The sequence below is a fragment of the Bactrocera oleae genome, chromosome 5 (assembly GCF_042242935.1).
Source record: "Bactrocera oleae isolate idBacOlea1 chromosome 5, idBacOlea1, whole genome shotgun sequence".
Lineage (NCBI taxonomy): Eukaryota > Metazoa > Arthropoda > Insecta > Diptera > Tephritidae > Bactrocera > Bactrocera oleae.
In genome coordinates, this window is record NC_091539.1 from 10,195,611 (window position 1) to 10,210,371 (window position 14,761).

The 14,761-nt window shown below is 37.9% G+C and overlaps 2 protein-coding genes across 3 annotated transcripts; both read right to left on the reverse strand.

The window, feature by feature from the left end:
- Window positions 1–1,062: 1,062 nt before the first annotated feature.
- LOC106620568 (zinc finger matrin-type protein CG9776) lies at window positions 1,063–10,438 on the reverse strand. Of its 2 annotated transcripts, none has more exons than XM_014239096.3 (11): window positions 10,053–10,438; window positions 9,336–9,974; window positions 9,048–9,224; window positions 8,320–8,510; window positions 6,296–6,714; window positions 5,826–6,000; window positions 5,018–5,185; window positions 4,752–4,936; window positions 2,879–3,739; window positions 2,021–2,811; window positions 1,063–1,942 (listed from the first exon to the last, which is right to left on the reverse strand). In XM_014239096.3, exons 1-11 carry the CDS (start codon window positions 10,156–10,158, stop codon window positions 1,293–1,295), a joined length of 4,362 nt encoding a protein of 1,453 aa, XP_014094571.2. In that variant the 5' UTR covers window positions 10,159–10,438; the 3' UTR covers window positions 1,063–1,292. The 2 variants fall into 2 exon arrangements, with proteins under 2 accessions (XP_014094571.2, XP_014094569.2); XM_014239094.3 differs by having other exon boundaries at window positions 8,320–8,513.
- A 326-nt stretch (window positions 10,439–10,764) lies between these two features.
- LOC106620567 (protein transport protein Sec61 gamma-2 subunit) lies at window positions 10,765–11,863 on the reverse strand. Its single transcript, XM_036357742.2, has 2 exons — window positions 11,715–11,863; window positions 10,765–11,309 (listed from the first exon to the last, which is right to left on the reverse strand). The coding sequence occupies exon 2, from the start codon at window positions 11,264–11,266 to the stop codon at window positions 11,060–11,062; it is 207 nt and encodes a 68-aa protein (XP_036213635.1). The 5' UTR covers window positions 11,267–11,309; window positions 11,715–11,863; the 3' UTR covers window positions 10,765–11,059.
- Between the last annotated feature and the right edge of the window lie 2,898 nt (window positions 11,864–14,761).

The following is a 14,761-nucleotide window of genomic DNA, read 5'->3' on the forward strand; positions in this document are numbered from 1 at the left end:
CAGTCACTCGGAATTCAACTCGCCTCGTCATCCTAATCATTTATGTATATATTTATATATATGTATAACTCTATATCTATCTCGATTAGGTGAACAAAACTATTATACTCTGTAGCAACATGTTGCAAGAGTATAAAAAACGGATGCACCACCGCATTCGCTTCCAGCCTTCGGATAAGATGAAATATTAAGGTGTCCTCTTAAATTGGAAGCTCTCTTGGAAGCCTAATATCGATGGTGGTACTAAGGGCCACACCAACCATGATACTTAATGTCATCCTGAATTGAGCATGTGCCTGAACACTACACAAGGTCGCACACTTTGATTTTATACCGGAACATTTGGATCATAGTCGCTGAACCAAGCTCTGGCCGTTCCTCTGCTCTCTTGCCTGCCTGGTAGATATGGATAGGAAGAGTTCGCAGAAGGAGAGGAGCAGTGAGCTTTTTTACGGATAAGTCAAACCTTTGTGCCTCTTCCATTTTATACTGTTGGGAACTTTCCATTATGCTTCCACATTATCGTAGCGTTTTTCAAGAAGAGGTTTTTGCCAGTAAGGAACAGTAGATCTAAGGCTAGGAGGAAAGGCATCTCAGCTTCGCTGTCAGTAGAATAGGAACTGGTCGGAACTGTTTTTGAAACCATCAGCAAATCGCAAGAGAACCAGCGAGCTTTTCGTCTTCAGCAAGATTACACTTTCCCTAATATATTGGTGTTCCCTCGGTAAAACTAAATACATATCTTACTGGAAGTCAGATACAGCAGCTGTTTGGAAAAATACGAGGTAGAAAGATCTCAGCACTTCCGACTGGACTGTTCCGCCTTTGCCATATTAAGGCTAACACAATTACGAACTCACACCTTCAAACATCTAGATGAGTTGGCGGATTTGTTATGGGTGCAAGTCCCTCTTACGATCATAAAATATAATTAGCGGACTTTCTTTTCTGGCGCCCCTACTGTGGTTCCCACCATCTTGGGGATCAGCCATAGAATCTAACCTAACCTGACTAATAACGAGTTTTTATATCTTACTAAGTATCTTCAAAACTTTCAGCAAATTTACAGTAACTACTTGTTGTTCACGTCTTTATTTTCTCAATATTTTACCATTATGCCGTTGACAATTTCACACGGCTGTTTTAAAAATATATTTAAGCATATTTGTCCATTCACTTGATTATACAGCGTCATCATTACTACAAACTAATTTGTAATCGGACTAAATACAGACTGTTATGATGCTATACAAATCGAATTGAATCATTTTTAAGCTATACGACGTTAGTGTTTAAATACACTGTGCTGCCATATCGTCCGCGTCGATGCCCAACATGGCCAAATCGTTCAACTCCTCCTGTCGGCGATTCTTCTCGCTCTCTGTGGGTGATGGCGGCGGCTGTGGTATATCGTCCAAGTCGTAAACGATGTTAGCAACGTCCTCGGCGGAAGCTTTTGACGTTGGCATCGGTATGTCATCGGGTTCGGGTGCGTGCGCCAAAACTGGAACTTCAGGTGAATTCATGTTATCGTTACTGGTCTCCTCAACTGCAGCGCCATTGAGCGCAGCTGACATTACTGGCTCACTTTTTGCTGGTGCTTCCGGCGCGGGAACTGGAACTGGTACTGGTGGAGGTGCTATTGCTGCTGCTGGTGGCGGCGGTTGTATAGCGTTCAAATCAATGTCAGCCGCGTCTTGTGACGTAATATCTACTATTTGTGGTATATTTGTCGTCGTTATGATGTTGGCGTTCGTTGTGACCACTTCCGTGGGCAAAGAACTTGCGGGCTTATTAAACACTAACGGTTCGTTCATGCTCATTTGCGAAGCCTCGTCCATGCCAGCCATTGACGTTTCTTCTATAGTCACCATGTGTATGCCTTCTTTAACCAGATCCTCTGGTTGCATAATCGGCTCCTCCACAATTATTTGTGTTTCACCTGAAAGTTTGGTAAAAAATTGGGAAAAAAAATCATTGTAATAAATTTTTTATAATTGCATATTTTTTATGTTTTTACCTCTTGACTTGGCTTTCTTAGCCTCGGCATCCTCGTCGTCCGACTTCTTTTCGCCGGGAAATATTATATTCAGTGCCTCTTCGAGATCCTTCGGCAATGGACCTTTACGCGGTATAGGTCCATCGGAAATGGGACGCGGCACACAGTCATCACTCTCGGCCACATCAATACCCGGTGGCAATATATCCTCGGCTTCATCGTCCGTGCCATCTGCGGATTTGGTGCCACCAGCAGTAGCCGGTGGTGGTGGCGGCGGCGGCACTTGACCCATTAAATTGACAAACTGTATCGGATCGGGCATCAACTCGTCGTAGTCCATCATCATGCCGGCATCGGGATGGAATGGTGGCGCATTGCCATACACGTCTTCCATCATGGCCATTTGGATCTGTGCGGCGGTGGGCGCAGGTGGACGTTGCGGCACGTAACTAGCCGGATTCGCTTGCTGACTATTGTCGCCGGTGTAAGCAAGAGTATTTTCGACGCCATTGCCATCAGCTTGACCGGCAGTTTGCTTCTTGAAGACAGGCATTTTACCGATGAACGGTAATTTCTTGCCGCTCGTTGCAGTTGACGAAGTGTTGCTGCTTTTGTTCTTCTTGTCGGCATTCTTTTTGTCCTTCGTGTCGGTAGTTGAACGCTTCTCTCTCTCTTTATCCTTTTCGGGCACACGTGGTCTAAATTCTGGATGCCGCACAATTGGCTTCTCAATGCGACTGCGACTGCTTGAACGTGTGCGCGAACGGGTGCGTGAACGGCTGTAGCGGCGTCGGCGATCGAAAGAACGGCTTCTAAAAAGTTAAAACAAATACAAATTGTTATTAAAAGCTTTCCAAATTCGACTGCAAAAATATTTACCTGCGTCCACGCGAACGCGAACGTGTGCGCCTTCTGCGTCCGTATGGCGAAGCGGCGCGTCCGCGACTGCGACTGCGCGTGCGACTACGTGTGCGACGCATGCGCCCACGTCCACCGCCACCGCCAAAGACAGGACTGCGCGAACGCCGTCTGCGATCATTACGATCTCTGTCACTGCGATCGCGGTCGCGATCTCGATCTCGCTCACGTTCACGGTCGCGATCGCGGTCGCGGTCACGTACGCGTCGATCTGTTGTGCCATCATTGTTGTTGCGTATCGATGCGCCAGCCGGTGTTGTTGCACTCTCATGCGGTTTATTCTTCAACTTGCCCTTCAACTGCTCCAGAAGCTTCTTTTCGCTCTCGCTTATAACCGGTTGCACATTATTCCATTGCTGCAAGATCGCATCATCATTTTTGTCCTCGTGTGCACCTGTACGTGGTGGTTGTACGGCTGTTGCTGCTTTGACGTTGCTATCTTGCGTCTCAGTCCATTTACTCAACCGGCCAGTGTTAGCCAATAAGGCGGCTGGATCGACCTTACCGGCACTGCTGATATTTGCGACGGTTACCGTGGGCGGTGGCACTGGATGCGGTACGGCGTCGACGCGCAAACGTGGCGCCGGCGGTGGTGTATCTTCGTCCACTTTAACCAAATCGTGTTTACGCATAGCCACACGTATCGAAAGCGCCGGATTTGCATTATCCAAGCCTTGTATGACTATTGGCGATTTGTTCTTGCTTTTGTTGGGTTTTTCACTGTCCGAGGACGATGAGTCACTGGAAGTCGATGTGGTTGTTGCATTCTTCTTGCGTTTCTTTGAGCGCTTGCGCTTCTTCTTCTTATCCTTTTTGTCCGAACTATATGGAATGAAAGCGTATATGTGAATAAAGAGAGGAATATCGTAAGTTTTAGCTATTTTGCTCTTTCCAAATAAGTTCTGAGCCTAAATGCTAAAGTTACTGTATTAAATTGTGTTATTTGCTGTAATATTGAGTGATTGAGCGATAGAGTCATTGACAAAGATAACAGAAGGTCCAGAAAATGCGCCGTTTTCTGGACGAAGAGCTGTGTAAAGAATGTTGTATGAATGAGTTTGATGTGGTAATTTTCTCTCACTAGTGAAAGCTGGTTCACAACATTTTTGATTGGGAGTAACCTCGAACCCGAATATAGTACTGCGGTGTTCGTGGTCAGGGTTGAAAAGCAATTGTTGTTGTAGTGTTGCCATTGACCGAGAGATCTTTGAAACATGTTAGACCACGAGAGAAGAAGTGTTTTTGAGCCGTTCTCACGACAGTCGCGTCTACGTAACCGAAACGAACCCAGATTTTTATCCGGCCAAGAACTGTCAACTCAGCCGAGAGCGTTAGTGTCTGAATCCGAAAGATAGTTATTGGAAAGTGGAAGCCAGCCTTTAAACGACTGATGAACGCGCAGTAATAACGCCGGAGATAAGTTCGTAGGTGTGCTTTTATTACCATTGTTTGTCACTAACGTGCAATAGAAAGACTCTAATGCTTTTAAGCAGTCCCGGAAAGGCTATCAGATGAGTGCTTTTGATTCCGAAATAGACCCAGATGTTTGATATTACCTTGCCTCTGTTAGACAAAAACAATTTACATTCTTTTTTTATTTTGTTTCCGTATGTTTACGAGCCCAAAACCCAATAAATTGTAGTGACATATAAAACGAATGCATTAACGAAGGCAAGTCTGCCAATTTTAGATTATTAAAATGGAGTATCTATAACTTGTACTAAAATAACAAAATAACCTACAAAAAATTCTACCTGATACCACCCATGTCATAACTAAAATGTAAAAATTTGGATATATATATATTGTATGCCTAAGTCAGTCGAGTACTCACGCCTTCTTCTTGCGTTTTTTAACTTTCTCTTCCTTCTTCGATTTTTTACTGAGTGTACTCTCCGCTGCAGTGGTGGAGACGGACGTAATTTGCTGTGGTGGCGGCAATAATTTACGTTCATTTAGCACACGTTGACGATCTGCCAACCAATTGACTTCAAAGTGTGGATTTTTCTCCAAGAATGCCTGAAAGTGTAAGAGATGGCATGAAACATTATCTCGAAACAATCAAAAGGAAGAAATTACAGATATAAACAGCACACTTACATTGTATTTGCTCGCATGAAGTTGTGATTTCAGATGTGTTGAGGCGCAATGCAAATCGCCCATCCAATTGTTGCATAATTTGCAAAACCATGCCGAAGCTGGTACGAAGAATGTTAGGCCGCGTATTGGAGTACGCTTGGTTGGTGCATTTTCATAGTTTGGAAATTGCTGTTAAGAAATTAAAAGAAAAAAGGAAATATAAAATTGTGTATTATTGTTGTATTTTTGTTTTTGTTTTTGTAGAGCCTTTGACTGTATGACTGACGAAATTGGTATTTTTCTTGCATAAAAACTAAAATTGATTTTATTTAGATATATTAAATGATTCAAGTCATCGGTCTTAAAGTGAATTTATATATTTATATATACAGATTCCTTAATTGTTGATACCAAATTACAGTATACTAAAGAAAACACTCGAAACCCGTTCCCCAGACAGTCTGTTCAACGTAATCAGCACGGGCCCGGGTTTTTTACTTTAAACTCGCTAGCATTTCGAGAAATTATTTGAGAAATTCTGTATTGACCGATATGTTTGGTATAACCCAATCGAAAAAATTAAAGTTCTGCTTTTAAATACTAAAGATATTATCGCCTAATATACATATGTATACATAATAAAATATAGAGCGATTTCGATTTCCGAAAGATGGTTTATCGATCTCTTGTTGTCGTTGTGGCGGTGTATACAATTAGATTACTCTGAAGATTTAAAATTTTTCTATGAAATTTAGACGTCATTTGTTCCATTTTTAAAGTGTTTAGAAAATTAACCGTTAAGCGTACGAAACACGAAATAAACACTTACATCAGTTGCCACATCAATGTGCCACGGTGTTTCGATGCTTTCACGATCCATATGTTCTTTAGAATGCAAGTGGTTTAAGAAATCCTTTGCTGTTTTGGGAAAAACATCACATGTCTGGCACCAATGCATTTCCGGATCATAAAAGACATAATTGAAACGTTTCTTCTCATCGAATCTGTAATGAAAACGGCGATTTAACTATTTTGTTGTAGAATAGAAAATTAAGGTGTATTTTACGAATTGACGTGCTGCTGCGTTGATAGTTGTGCTGAAAACAAATTAATGCGTAATAGTTGCATTGCGCATGCGCAGACGGTTTTGTGATTTTTAGAGTTTTTATGTGATTTTTTAATTTTTTAATTATGGCATTCATAATTCATATAATTCCTTGACTTCGACACAAAAATGTATATGCATTTTTTTAAATTGTTTAAAATCTAATTTTTATAACTTCACATTTATGTACTTACAACTTCTCTTCCTTCAGTTCGCGTTTCAGACCCTCCTTGGCTTTGGCTTTCATTGATTCGATTGCTTTGTTCTTCAAACGCTCAGGTGAACTGTCGTCGTCCTCCTCTTCCACTTCGTTTTCGGATGATGATGAACTCGATGAAGAGCTGCTACTGCTGCTGGAGCTACCCGAGCTGCTGCCAGATGAAGTACTCGAATTTTTACGTTTCTTCTTGCGACTGCGTCCACTCTCGCCACCAACACTAACTGGCTGTTGTGCCAAAGTTGGTTCTTTTGTATGTTTCTTAACTGGCTCCTCTTTTTCGCTTTTATCACTGGCGTAATGTTCTTCGTCTCTTTCCAAGTTCTCCTCGCCAATAATGCCCGTCAGCATGTCAATGACGTTCTCAATGGTGTTGAGTTTCTTTTGTATTTGATTCTAAATAGGGGAAAAAAAGAAATAAATAAATTAGCATATACTAATTCAGTTTTCGAAATACTTTAAAATTATAATGCATTTCTCTCAGTTTTTCGTTTCGCAATTGCTAACTAGGGTATAGAGTTGAAAACATCAGCAGTTAGTCTGCAGCAAATGTCCGATATTTCCAGTGGCAGCGGTCCAAACTGCGCTCTCAGCGATAGTCATCAGTGGCTTGCGACTCCCGGCAAATCCATTTTGATGGGATTGTGTTTTACAATATTCTTTGTTTACTTTCATATAACAATGTGCATAATTCAATACAATATTTTTATATACTAGTTCGAAATAATTACAATTTTGCTGCATATACAATAATTTTAGCGATAAACTATTTTTTTTTTTAGAAAACATAACCTATACAATCTAATCTAATACATATTTGCATAAAATTATTAATATTTTCTGAAAAATGTGTGCACAGCATAAGATACATAAATTTATATTAACACTAACTTATTAAAATCCATTTTCCATGTTTTCCTGCAAATTTGCGCTTTTCAACCAATGATGAACGAGAAAGAAACGACTGTTTGCACACATCTAAATTGTACGAAAGTAATTGCTGCACAACTACGCTTGCATATACACACGCGTATATGCATATCACAAATCAAATCAACAGGTACATAAGCTGTGAAAAATTTGTCATTTACTCACATAATCGACTTAAATACGTTGCTTACACGCTAACGGTATTAAAATTTATTTCATTGCATTCACATACGCAATGCTGTGTACAAAAATGCACCGAACGAATAAGCGCTTTAATAATCAGCACTTAACGCATACTTCACGAATTTCCCCAATTCAAACAAAATTTCCGACTTAATACCGTTATGAACACAATTAAACGTTACACTTGTCAAAATTTGTGCGATTAGAATGCTGCACATTAAGTTGGCAGCAAGAAGCGTTCTAAAGCAGAGCGCACTTAATGGAGACACAATAAAAGCAAGTGGTGCATGAATTTTATGTGTGGTTGAATGCCAAAAGCGATTTTCGTGTAGATAGTAAGATAACAGTTGCTTGGTTTAAGCAGCAGCATAGCTCTGAAAAATATATTATGCTTAGAGCAACTATAAATATATTCTATCCACACTCGTGCTGAACTGCGTTGTACTTCTAAGCAAATTTATTATATTTATCCGTAATATTAAATTTTATCACTTAAACTCTCATTATTTTTATTAATAAATATTTAAACTGATTTTTTTTTTGTATTATTTAGGCTAAGCATGTCTAACTTTTTAATTATACACACATAAAAAGGGTCAATATTTACTGCTTACACTTGCTTTTTCTCAAACACTTTTTGTATAAACACAAACTTGACACTAGACTGACTTGAGACAAACGAAATAACGCTTAACTGCACAACCATTTTGTATACACAATATACATATATTCCACCGCAAGCAATTTTTTAAACTGATTTTAAAAACTACGTGACTTTCAAGTGCATATTCGTTCCAGCATTCGTTACACAGCATTAACTCACCAAAATAATATTAAAAATAAAAATAATAACGAACAACATAATGCACCTATGACAAGTCCACATACCTGCAGCTTTTCGTTTTCGTCGATGAATCCCTTTGTTGTGGGCGATGGTGGTGCAGCACCACCACTATGTAGATCCTTGCGTTGATCCTTTAACATTTTCAATTCTTGGCGCAGCAATGATGTCTTTTTCAGATAACTGCTTCGTTGCCGTTTTAATTCGTCGCGTTGATTTTCTGCTTCTTGTGCGACAGCTGCTATAAACATATGAAAATAAAAATTAAATGGCATTAGTCGCTTTAATTCCACAGAAGCATATTTAAAAGTATATTTACAAAATGCATATTTTGCATTTTCTTTTTATTTACGCTTTGGACAGTGCAAAGCATTGTGCACTCGTGTAGCCACAATGCATAAATGAAACGGTAGTTTGTTTCGTTAGTTGCATCCCTCCTGGTTCCGAGTTTAGTGCGTACGACGAAATCGTGTTGAATAACGTACGGAGTACTGGTGGAGGTTGTAGTTTTCCATCGAGTATTTAGAATCTTATTTTTTTTAAACATATTTTTCTATAATTTTTACAGCACGGCTAGTGTGTGTGTTCTAGTGTATGATATAATGAGCCTGTGCTGGTACTTAGGATGTACACTTAATATTACTAGCCGAGTGTGTCATTTGATTTTTTGTAAAAGTAATGAATTGACATCAATTCATATATTTTGAGAAAATACATAACACGAAATAGTATAAAATTTAGTACATAAATATGGAAAAACTTATGGAATACATACCATCGTGTTTTGAACTAGATTCAATTGAAACTGGTGGGGGTTCATTTACTGTTGGTTGCTGCACAATTTGTGGTGGTGGTATAGCGGTTGGTGCAGCTACTGGTGGCGGCTGTTGGGCAAGTTGTGGTAGTTGATTCGGATCTTGTGTTGGTATCCAAGGCTGTTGCGCATAAGCGTCTGCAAATAATAGTAAAAGAATATATATATATATTTCATTTTTATATAATTTTTTACATAAACTAGGAAAATATATATATAGTTATATGACAAATTTTGCACATAACTTACCATTGGGCGTCCAAACTGGTGGTGGCGGATAAGCAGTGTTAAACACTGGCGGTGCTGCTGCCTGCATACCGTAAGCATCAGCAGCAGTTTGTGGTGGAAAACCAGCTGCTTGTTGTGGTGGCGGTACCGCATATTGATTATATGCTGGCGGTGCATACGTATCATTTGTATATAGTTGTGTTGGCATAGGGTTGTATTGGGTTTGTGGCTGAGTTACTTGTGGTGGTGGTGGTGCATTAATAGGTAGAGGTGAACTTGGCTTCTTTTTCGGTGACCAACGATTACCACCTCCTCTACGTGGCGATACACTGCGGCTACGCGAGCGGCTACTACTGCGACCTCTATAACGAAAGTCGCGTCCACCACCGCCTCGTCGTCTATCAGGTGAACGACGCATATTACGTCCATCAAAACGTCGTCGATCTGGCGAATAGTCTCTAAACCGATTGCGACGTGGTGGTGGTGATGGCGAACGTCGACGCCTGCGGCTACCACTTTCTAATGGTGATGGTGATCGCCGACCACGCGAAGGAGATTTACGTCGCGATCGCGGTGGGCTGCCCGACGGTGAACGACGACGGTTTGATCGGCTCGTAGAACTTCTATTTGATTCCTTTTCAGTTTTTGGTTTATTAGCTTCTGTGAAACATATGAAAATATACATTTATGTTTATAAATTTAGTATAATTCTTTATTCTTGTTAGCGAATGTACTCACCATAATCTACAACATCGTTTTCTGCACCTGGCGGACCAGGTGGTAACGTATTTGCAGTGCCCAGTCGACGATCTGCCGGCTGTTGTAATATTAAATCTTCTTCCATTCTACACCCACGCTATATAGAATGCACAATAATTTGCATGTATACACAAAACGATAGTGGTAATTGATTACGTTTGCCGTACACTTTGGCCTTGAGGGTGACGGATAATTAAACGCAAATTAAAACCACTATCATGCAAATATTTAACTATAAAATTATTGTTCACTGATCTTAAACGTTTCTCAAATATTTTAAAACACTTTTCTGCTAAATCTTCAGTATTGAAGTAATTTTTTTACACAGCAATAAACTTGATAAACGTATAACGTGTAAAATTTTTCCGCGAAATTGACAATCATTCCTCAAAGTGTGGTTTTAAAAATATCGAGCTTTTTGTGGTATTATCGAACGTTCAATCATTTTTTGGAGTATGTTCAGCACCTTATTGTAGCAGAGAACGTATATCATGATATGATATGATATATAGTAGGTAAAAATCTTTCATACTTAAATAAAAATATAAACAATTAAAATTTATTATAAATATATATAATAAATATTTATATAATTAACTTGATTAAGCGTGGTCTTAGGAGAGCTTAGCTCATTATTTCCAATTAATTCAACACTTGAGTTCAGTTCCTAAATCGCAATAAAATACCAATATTTATTTTTTATTGTTTTATTAAAGTTGTAAAACCGAAATCATGTTATTCCTGGTGTCTTTAAACTAACAATTCATCACTTACGATAAAATACAGATTTTGATATAGATTTCAGCTACAAAATGAAACATTTCCAGTAATCTCTTCACAAGCAAATATTTAATCTCTTATTTCTAAATGAAAAATAAACTCAATTCAATGTTTTATACAAACACAATTTGAGTAAATGTAAATTAACTATCTTTAGACAAGTATGAATGTATGAAATAATACAGCTGATGCAGCCGCTTCACAATTTATGAGCCCACAATGATATTGTTGATGGGAATGTGAATTAGTTTCACAAAGAAACCAATGAAGCCCATTATACAGAAACCAATAGCTGTGGCAATAGCAATCTTCTGGAATTCCTTGCGATCAGGCTTGGTGCAGCGTTTCACTAAACGAATGGAGTCTTTGGCGAAGGCACGGCCAGGTTCGCAGAATTTAACTACTTTATCCATGATAACCAATAAATTGTTTTGTTAGGCGGGTGATGCACAAATGCTGAAATTAAAGAAAACATAATTATAACAAAATCAGTGCATTTTTTCTTGTAAGCAAACAATGCAAGCGAAGGAGTTGTTTCTAAAACATCGAAATCCCTTTCTGTATAATATTAATATTTGTACAGAGAAAACTAGGATTTTTTAAATATTTACACAAGCGTGCAATCTTAGTATATATTCTTCAGCTTTCTCCTTTCACTTGCACTTGTGCTGCAAAAACTTGACGTGGCAAATGTCTCCAAAATTGGCTTATTTATTGACAAATTTTAATTTTATTATTAATTAAAATCATTTAATAATTTTCAATTTATATTGTTGCTTAGCAAATTAATTTCTATTAACTCATATTCTTTTTTTCTAATTGGAATAATATATGAATTTTTTAATAACAAGCTTAACGCACCGTTTTGCTTCTATCGCTGTAAAAAGTTTGACACGAATAAGTTGATAACTCAGTTTTTCTATACGAGGAATCCTACCAACAATTCATCGGGTGGCACGAAGCTGCAGGCCGAATACGACGTGTCAATCTGGTGTCAAAACGCATTAACGTTGACATTTAAAAGTCGATAAGGTGGTGTCAGATTTGTCAAAAATTCAAAACTGCATTGTCGATTAAATATGACCAGAGAATGTAGACTATCTACATTCTCTGTTTTCACAGTGATGTCGAAAATAAAGTGACGTCCTGTATTTTAGCATTTCCTGTCAGATATAAAACCTGATTACCCTATTTATATATCCTGAGGGGCGCCCACAGTAATACATGCATTGTTTTTGTAAACTATACTTATAGTATATCAGACGAAGCGGAATAAGTTTTAGCAGCTGCTAAAATCGCTATGACATGAAATGAAACTATGCACAGAAAAATTTCAGCTTTATTAAACACAGAACAAAATACGCACATACATACGAATATTTTTTATTTAGTTCATTTCCCTTTGTTATAAAGGCATTAGTGTGCAACTAAATTAAATTAAATTATTGGGCATTCACGTGCAGTGAGCGCGATCTTCTTTTGTTGTAAATTCCATGCATACATACACATTTTATTTATGTAAATGTATATGAATGGTTAATAATGATTCATTCAAACAAACAGCTTCCATGAACACATACTCGTGCATGTTTTTCGAACGATTGATAATTGTAAGCAAATATGTGTGTATGTATGTTTGTAAGCATATACTACAAGTGAACATTGAAAATCCGGACTGATGCGATAATAATGTCACAATAAGCACTCTTGATGAGCATGAGTGAATGAAGCACACACACAGGCAAATGAACATATCTATGTACACATGTACATACATTAATTTGAGCAGCAGCCCACACCAGCAGCACGCTAAAAGTTGTTTTAATAATTTCTTGTTTTGTATTTTTAATAAAAACATAACAACAAATGTTTTTTTGACAATTAAAGAATATATGTACATACAAAAGCCCCACTATTTGCAAAAACATTACATATTTGATAAGAAAACAAATAAATAGGTAGAATTGAATGAAACATTCACAGATATATATGAAATATGTACATATACATATATATATATATATATGGGCCCTAATTCTGGGGTTTCCGGATCCATTACGGAGTAGCTCCTTAATGGTGTGCGAATCAACCGTTCCCACGACAGTCGAGTCTACGTAACCGGAATGGACCCGGATTTTATCCGGTCAAGGACTGTCAACTCGGCAGAATTCTGCAGTTACAACAACAACAACAAAGGCTCTGGTCCTACCATTCTTGTGGAGGCTGCATAGCGGGTTAGCTTGTCAGCCAGCTCATTCCCTGCTATGTCCCGTGATATGCTTCTATAATGGACTGGTTTAGCGCAGACAATCTGCTCTCCAGTCCAGAAGCAGTTGTACTGTTGTCCAATTTGTTATTCTTACCGTTCGCGTTGATATTGAATAGCTACAATACTTTCTTTATAATAACAACTGGTAAAAGAGTAAGGAGTTAGAATATTTAGCCCAGTGGGCCAATACGCGCTCATTGGTTTAGGAATTTTCATGATTCGAATTCACAGGTAGCTTTGGCAGATATTTTCTTCACTTTTTTTAATGTTTGAGAGACTAACTTGCCTTGACAGCTATTAAGGACTCGCTGTCACTAAGAAATTCTTATTTTCTATTTTTGGCTTTAATGACATTTTAATGTAAGTTCTTTTAAATAATCTGGTTTAAAAATCTCTCGGTCGCGAGAACGCTTTCGAGTAGAGAACTCAGGTTGTAAATGAAATCACAATGATACAGTTGAGGTTTGGGATTCATTAAAGTTTTGTTAAAGTAAACTATTAGAAGGCAAGATACATTTATATTCGACGGTATGACATTAGAGTCTATTTCACCTATCCGAATTTATACCGGCCAAGAACTTTCAACTCGGTAACAATACACAAAATTATTTCGTGAATGTTTTTTGCTTCTACTGCACATAGGTATATTGATCCCGCGTATAAGTAAGTATGTACATAAATATGTGTATATACTGCAGTTTTTGATTCCATAATAAATAAATAAATTTAATGCAGTATTGAATTATGCTTGCAAAAGCTGTTTTGTAAGGATAATATTTTTTTTGTAAATAATGAGAATAAGACCTAAGTTGCTGCACACATTTTGCACACACATGTATGTATGTATAGGTATGTATTTCAATATTTACAAGATAAATCAATTTCAAGAGGTTTATAAGCTCACGTTCTGGCGTTAGATTTCAAGTTTCAATACTTTTATTTTTATAAATACGGTTAAAGAATGACTAAGTGAAAAAATAAATATATAAATACTCATGGTTACACATATACAAAGTCATATGCAGATTAATAATTTTTATACCCTGAACAGGATATATTAAGTTTGCCACATAGTTTTTAACAACCAGAATAGCGTGAGTTTCTCTCCAAGAAGCTGCTCATTTGTCGGAACGGCCGATATAGGACCACTATAGCATGTAGCTGTCATAAAAACTGACGGATAAAAATCATGTCCTTGTATTTGTCCAGATATCTGTATGAAATATTGCAGAGAATATTGCCCAAGGTAAAGCCTCAATCTTTGAACATATTCAGATCGGACCACTATTTTATTGTATATATGTGGCTGTCATATAAACGGACGGATCGAAATCAAGATAAATTGTTTTTATACCCTTTTCTGCTATAAAAAATGCATCTTTGAAAGGTATTATAACTTCGCGACAGCCAAAGTTAACGTTTTTTTTCGCTACTTATCCAGAGATCTCTGATTTTCTGTCATATTTCTAGTATGTACAAGAAGTTCCGTTTGAATACCGAGTTTTTCGTTTAAGGTGTCTTCAGAAATTGTCCACTAAAGGTTATATGGGATATGGTCCGAAGACTTTTGATAGTAGAAATCATAAGTAAAGTCACTCCAAGATTGATAGAGTAAAAGATTTCGACACGTTACGTCATA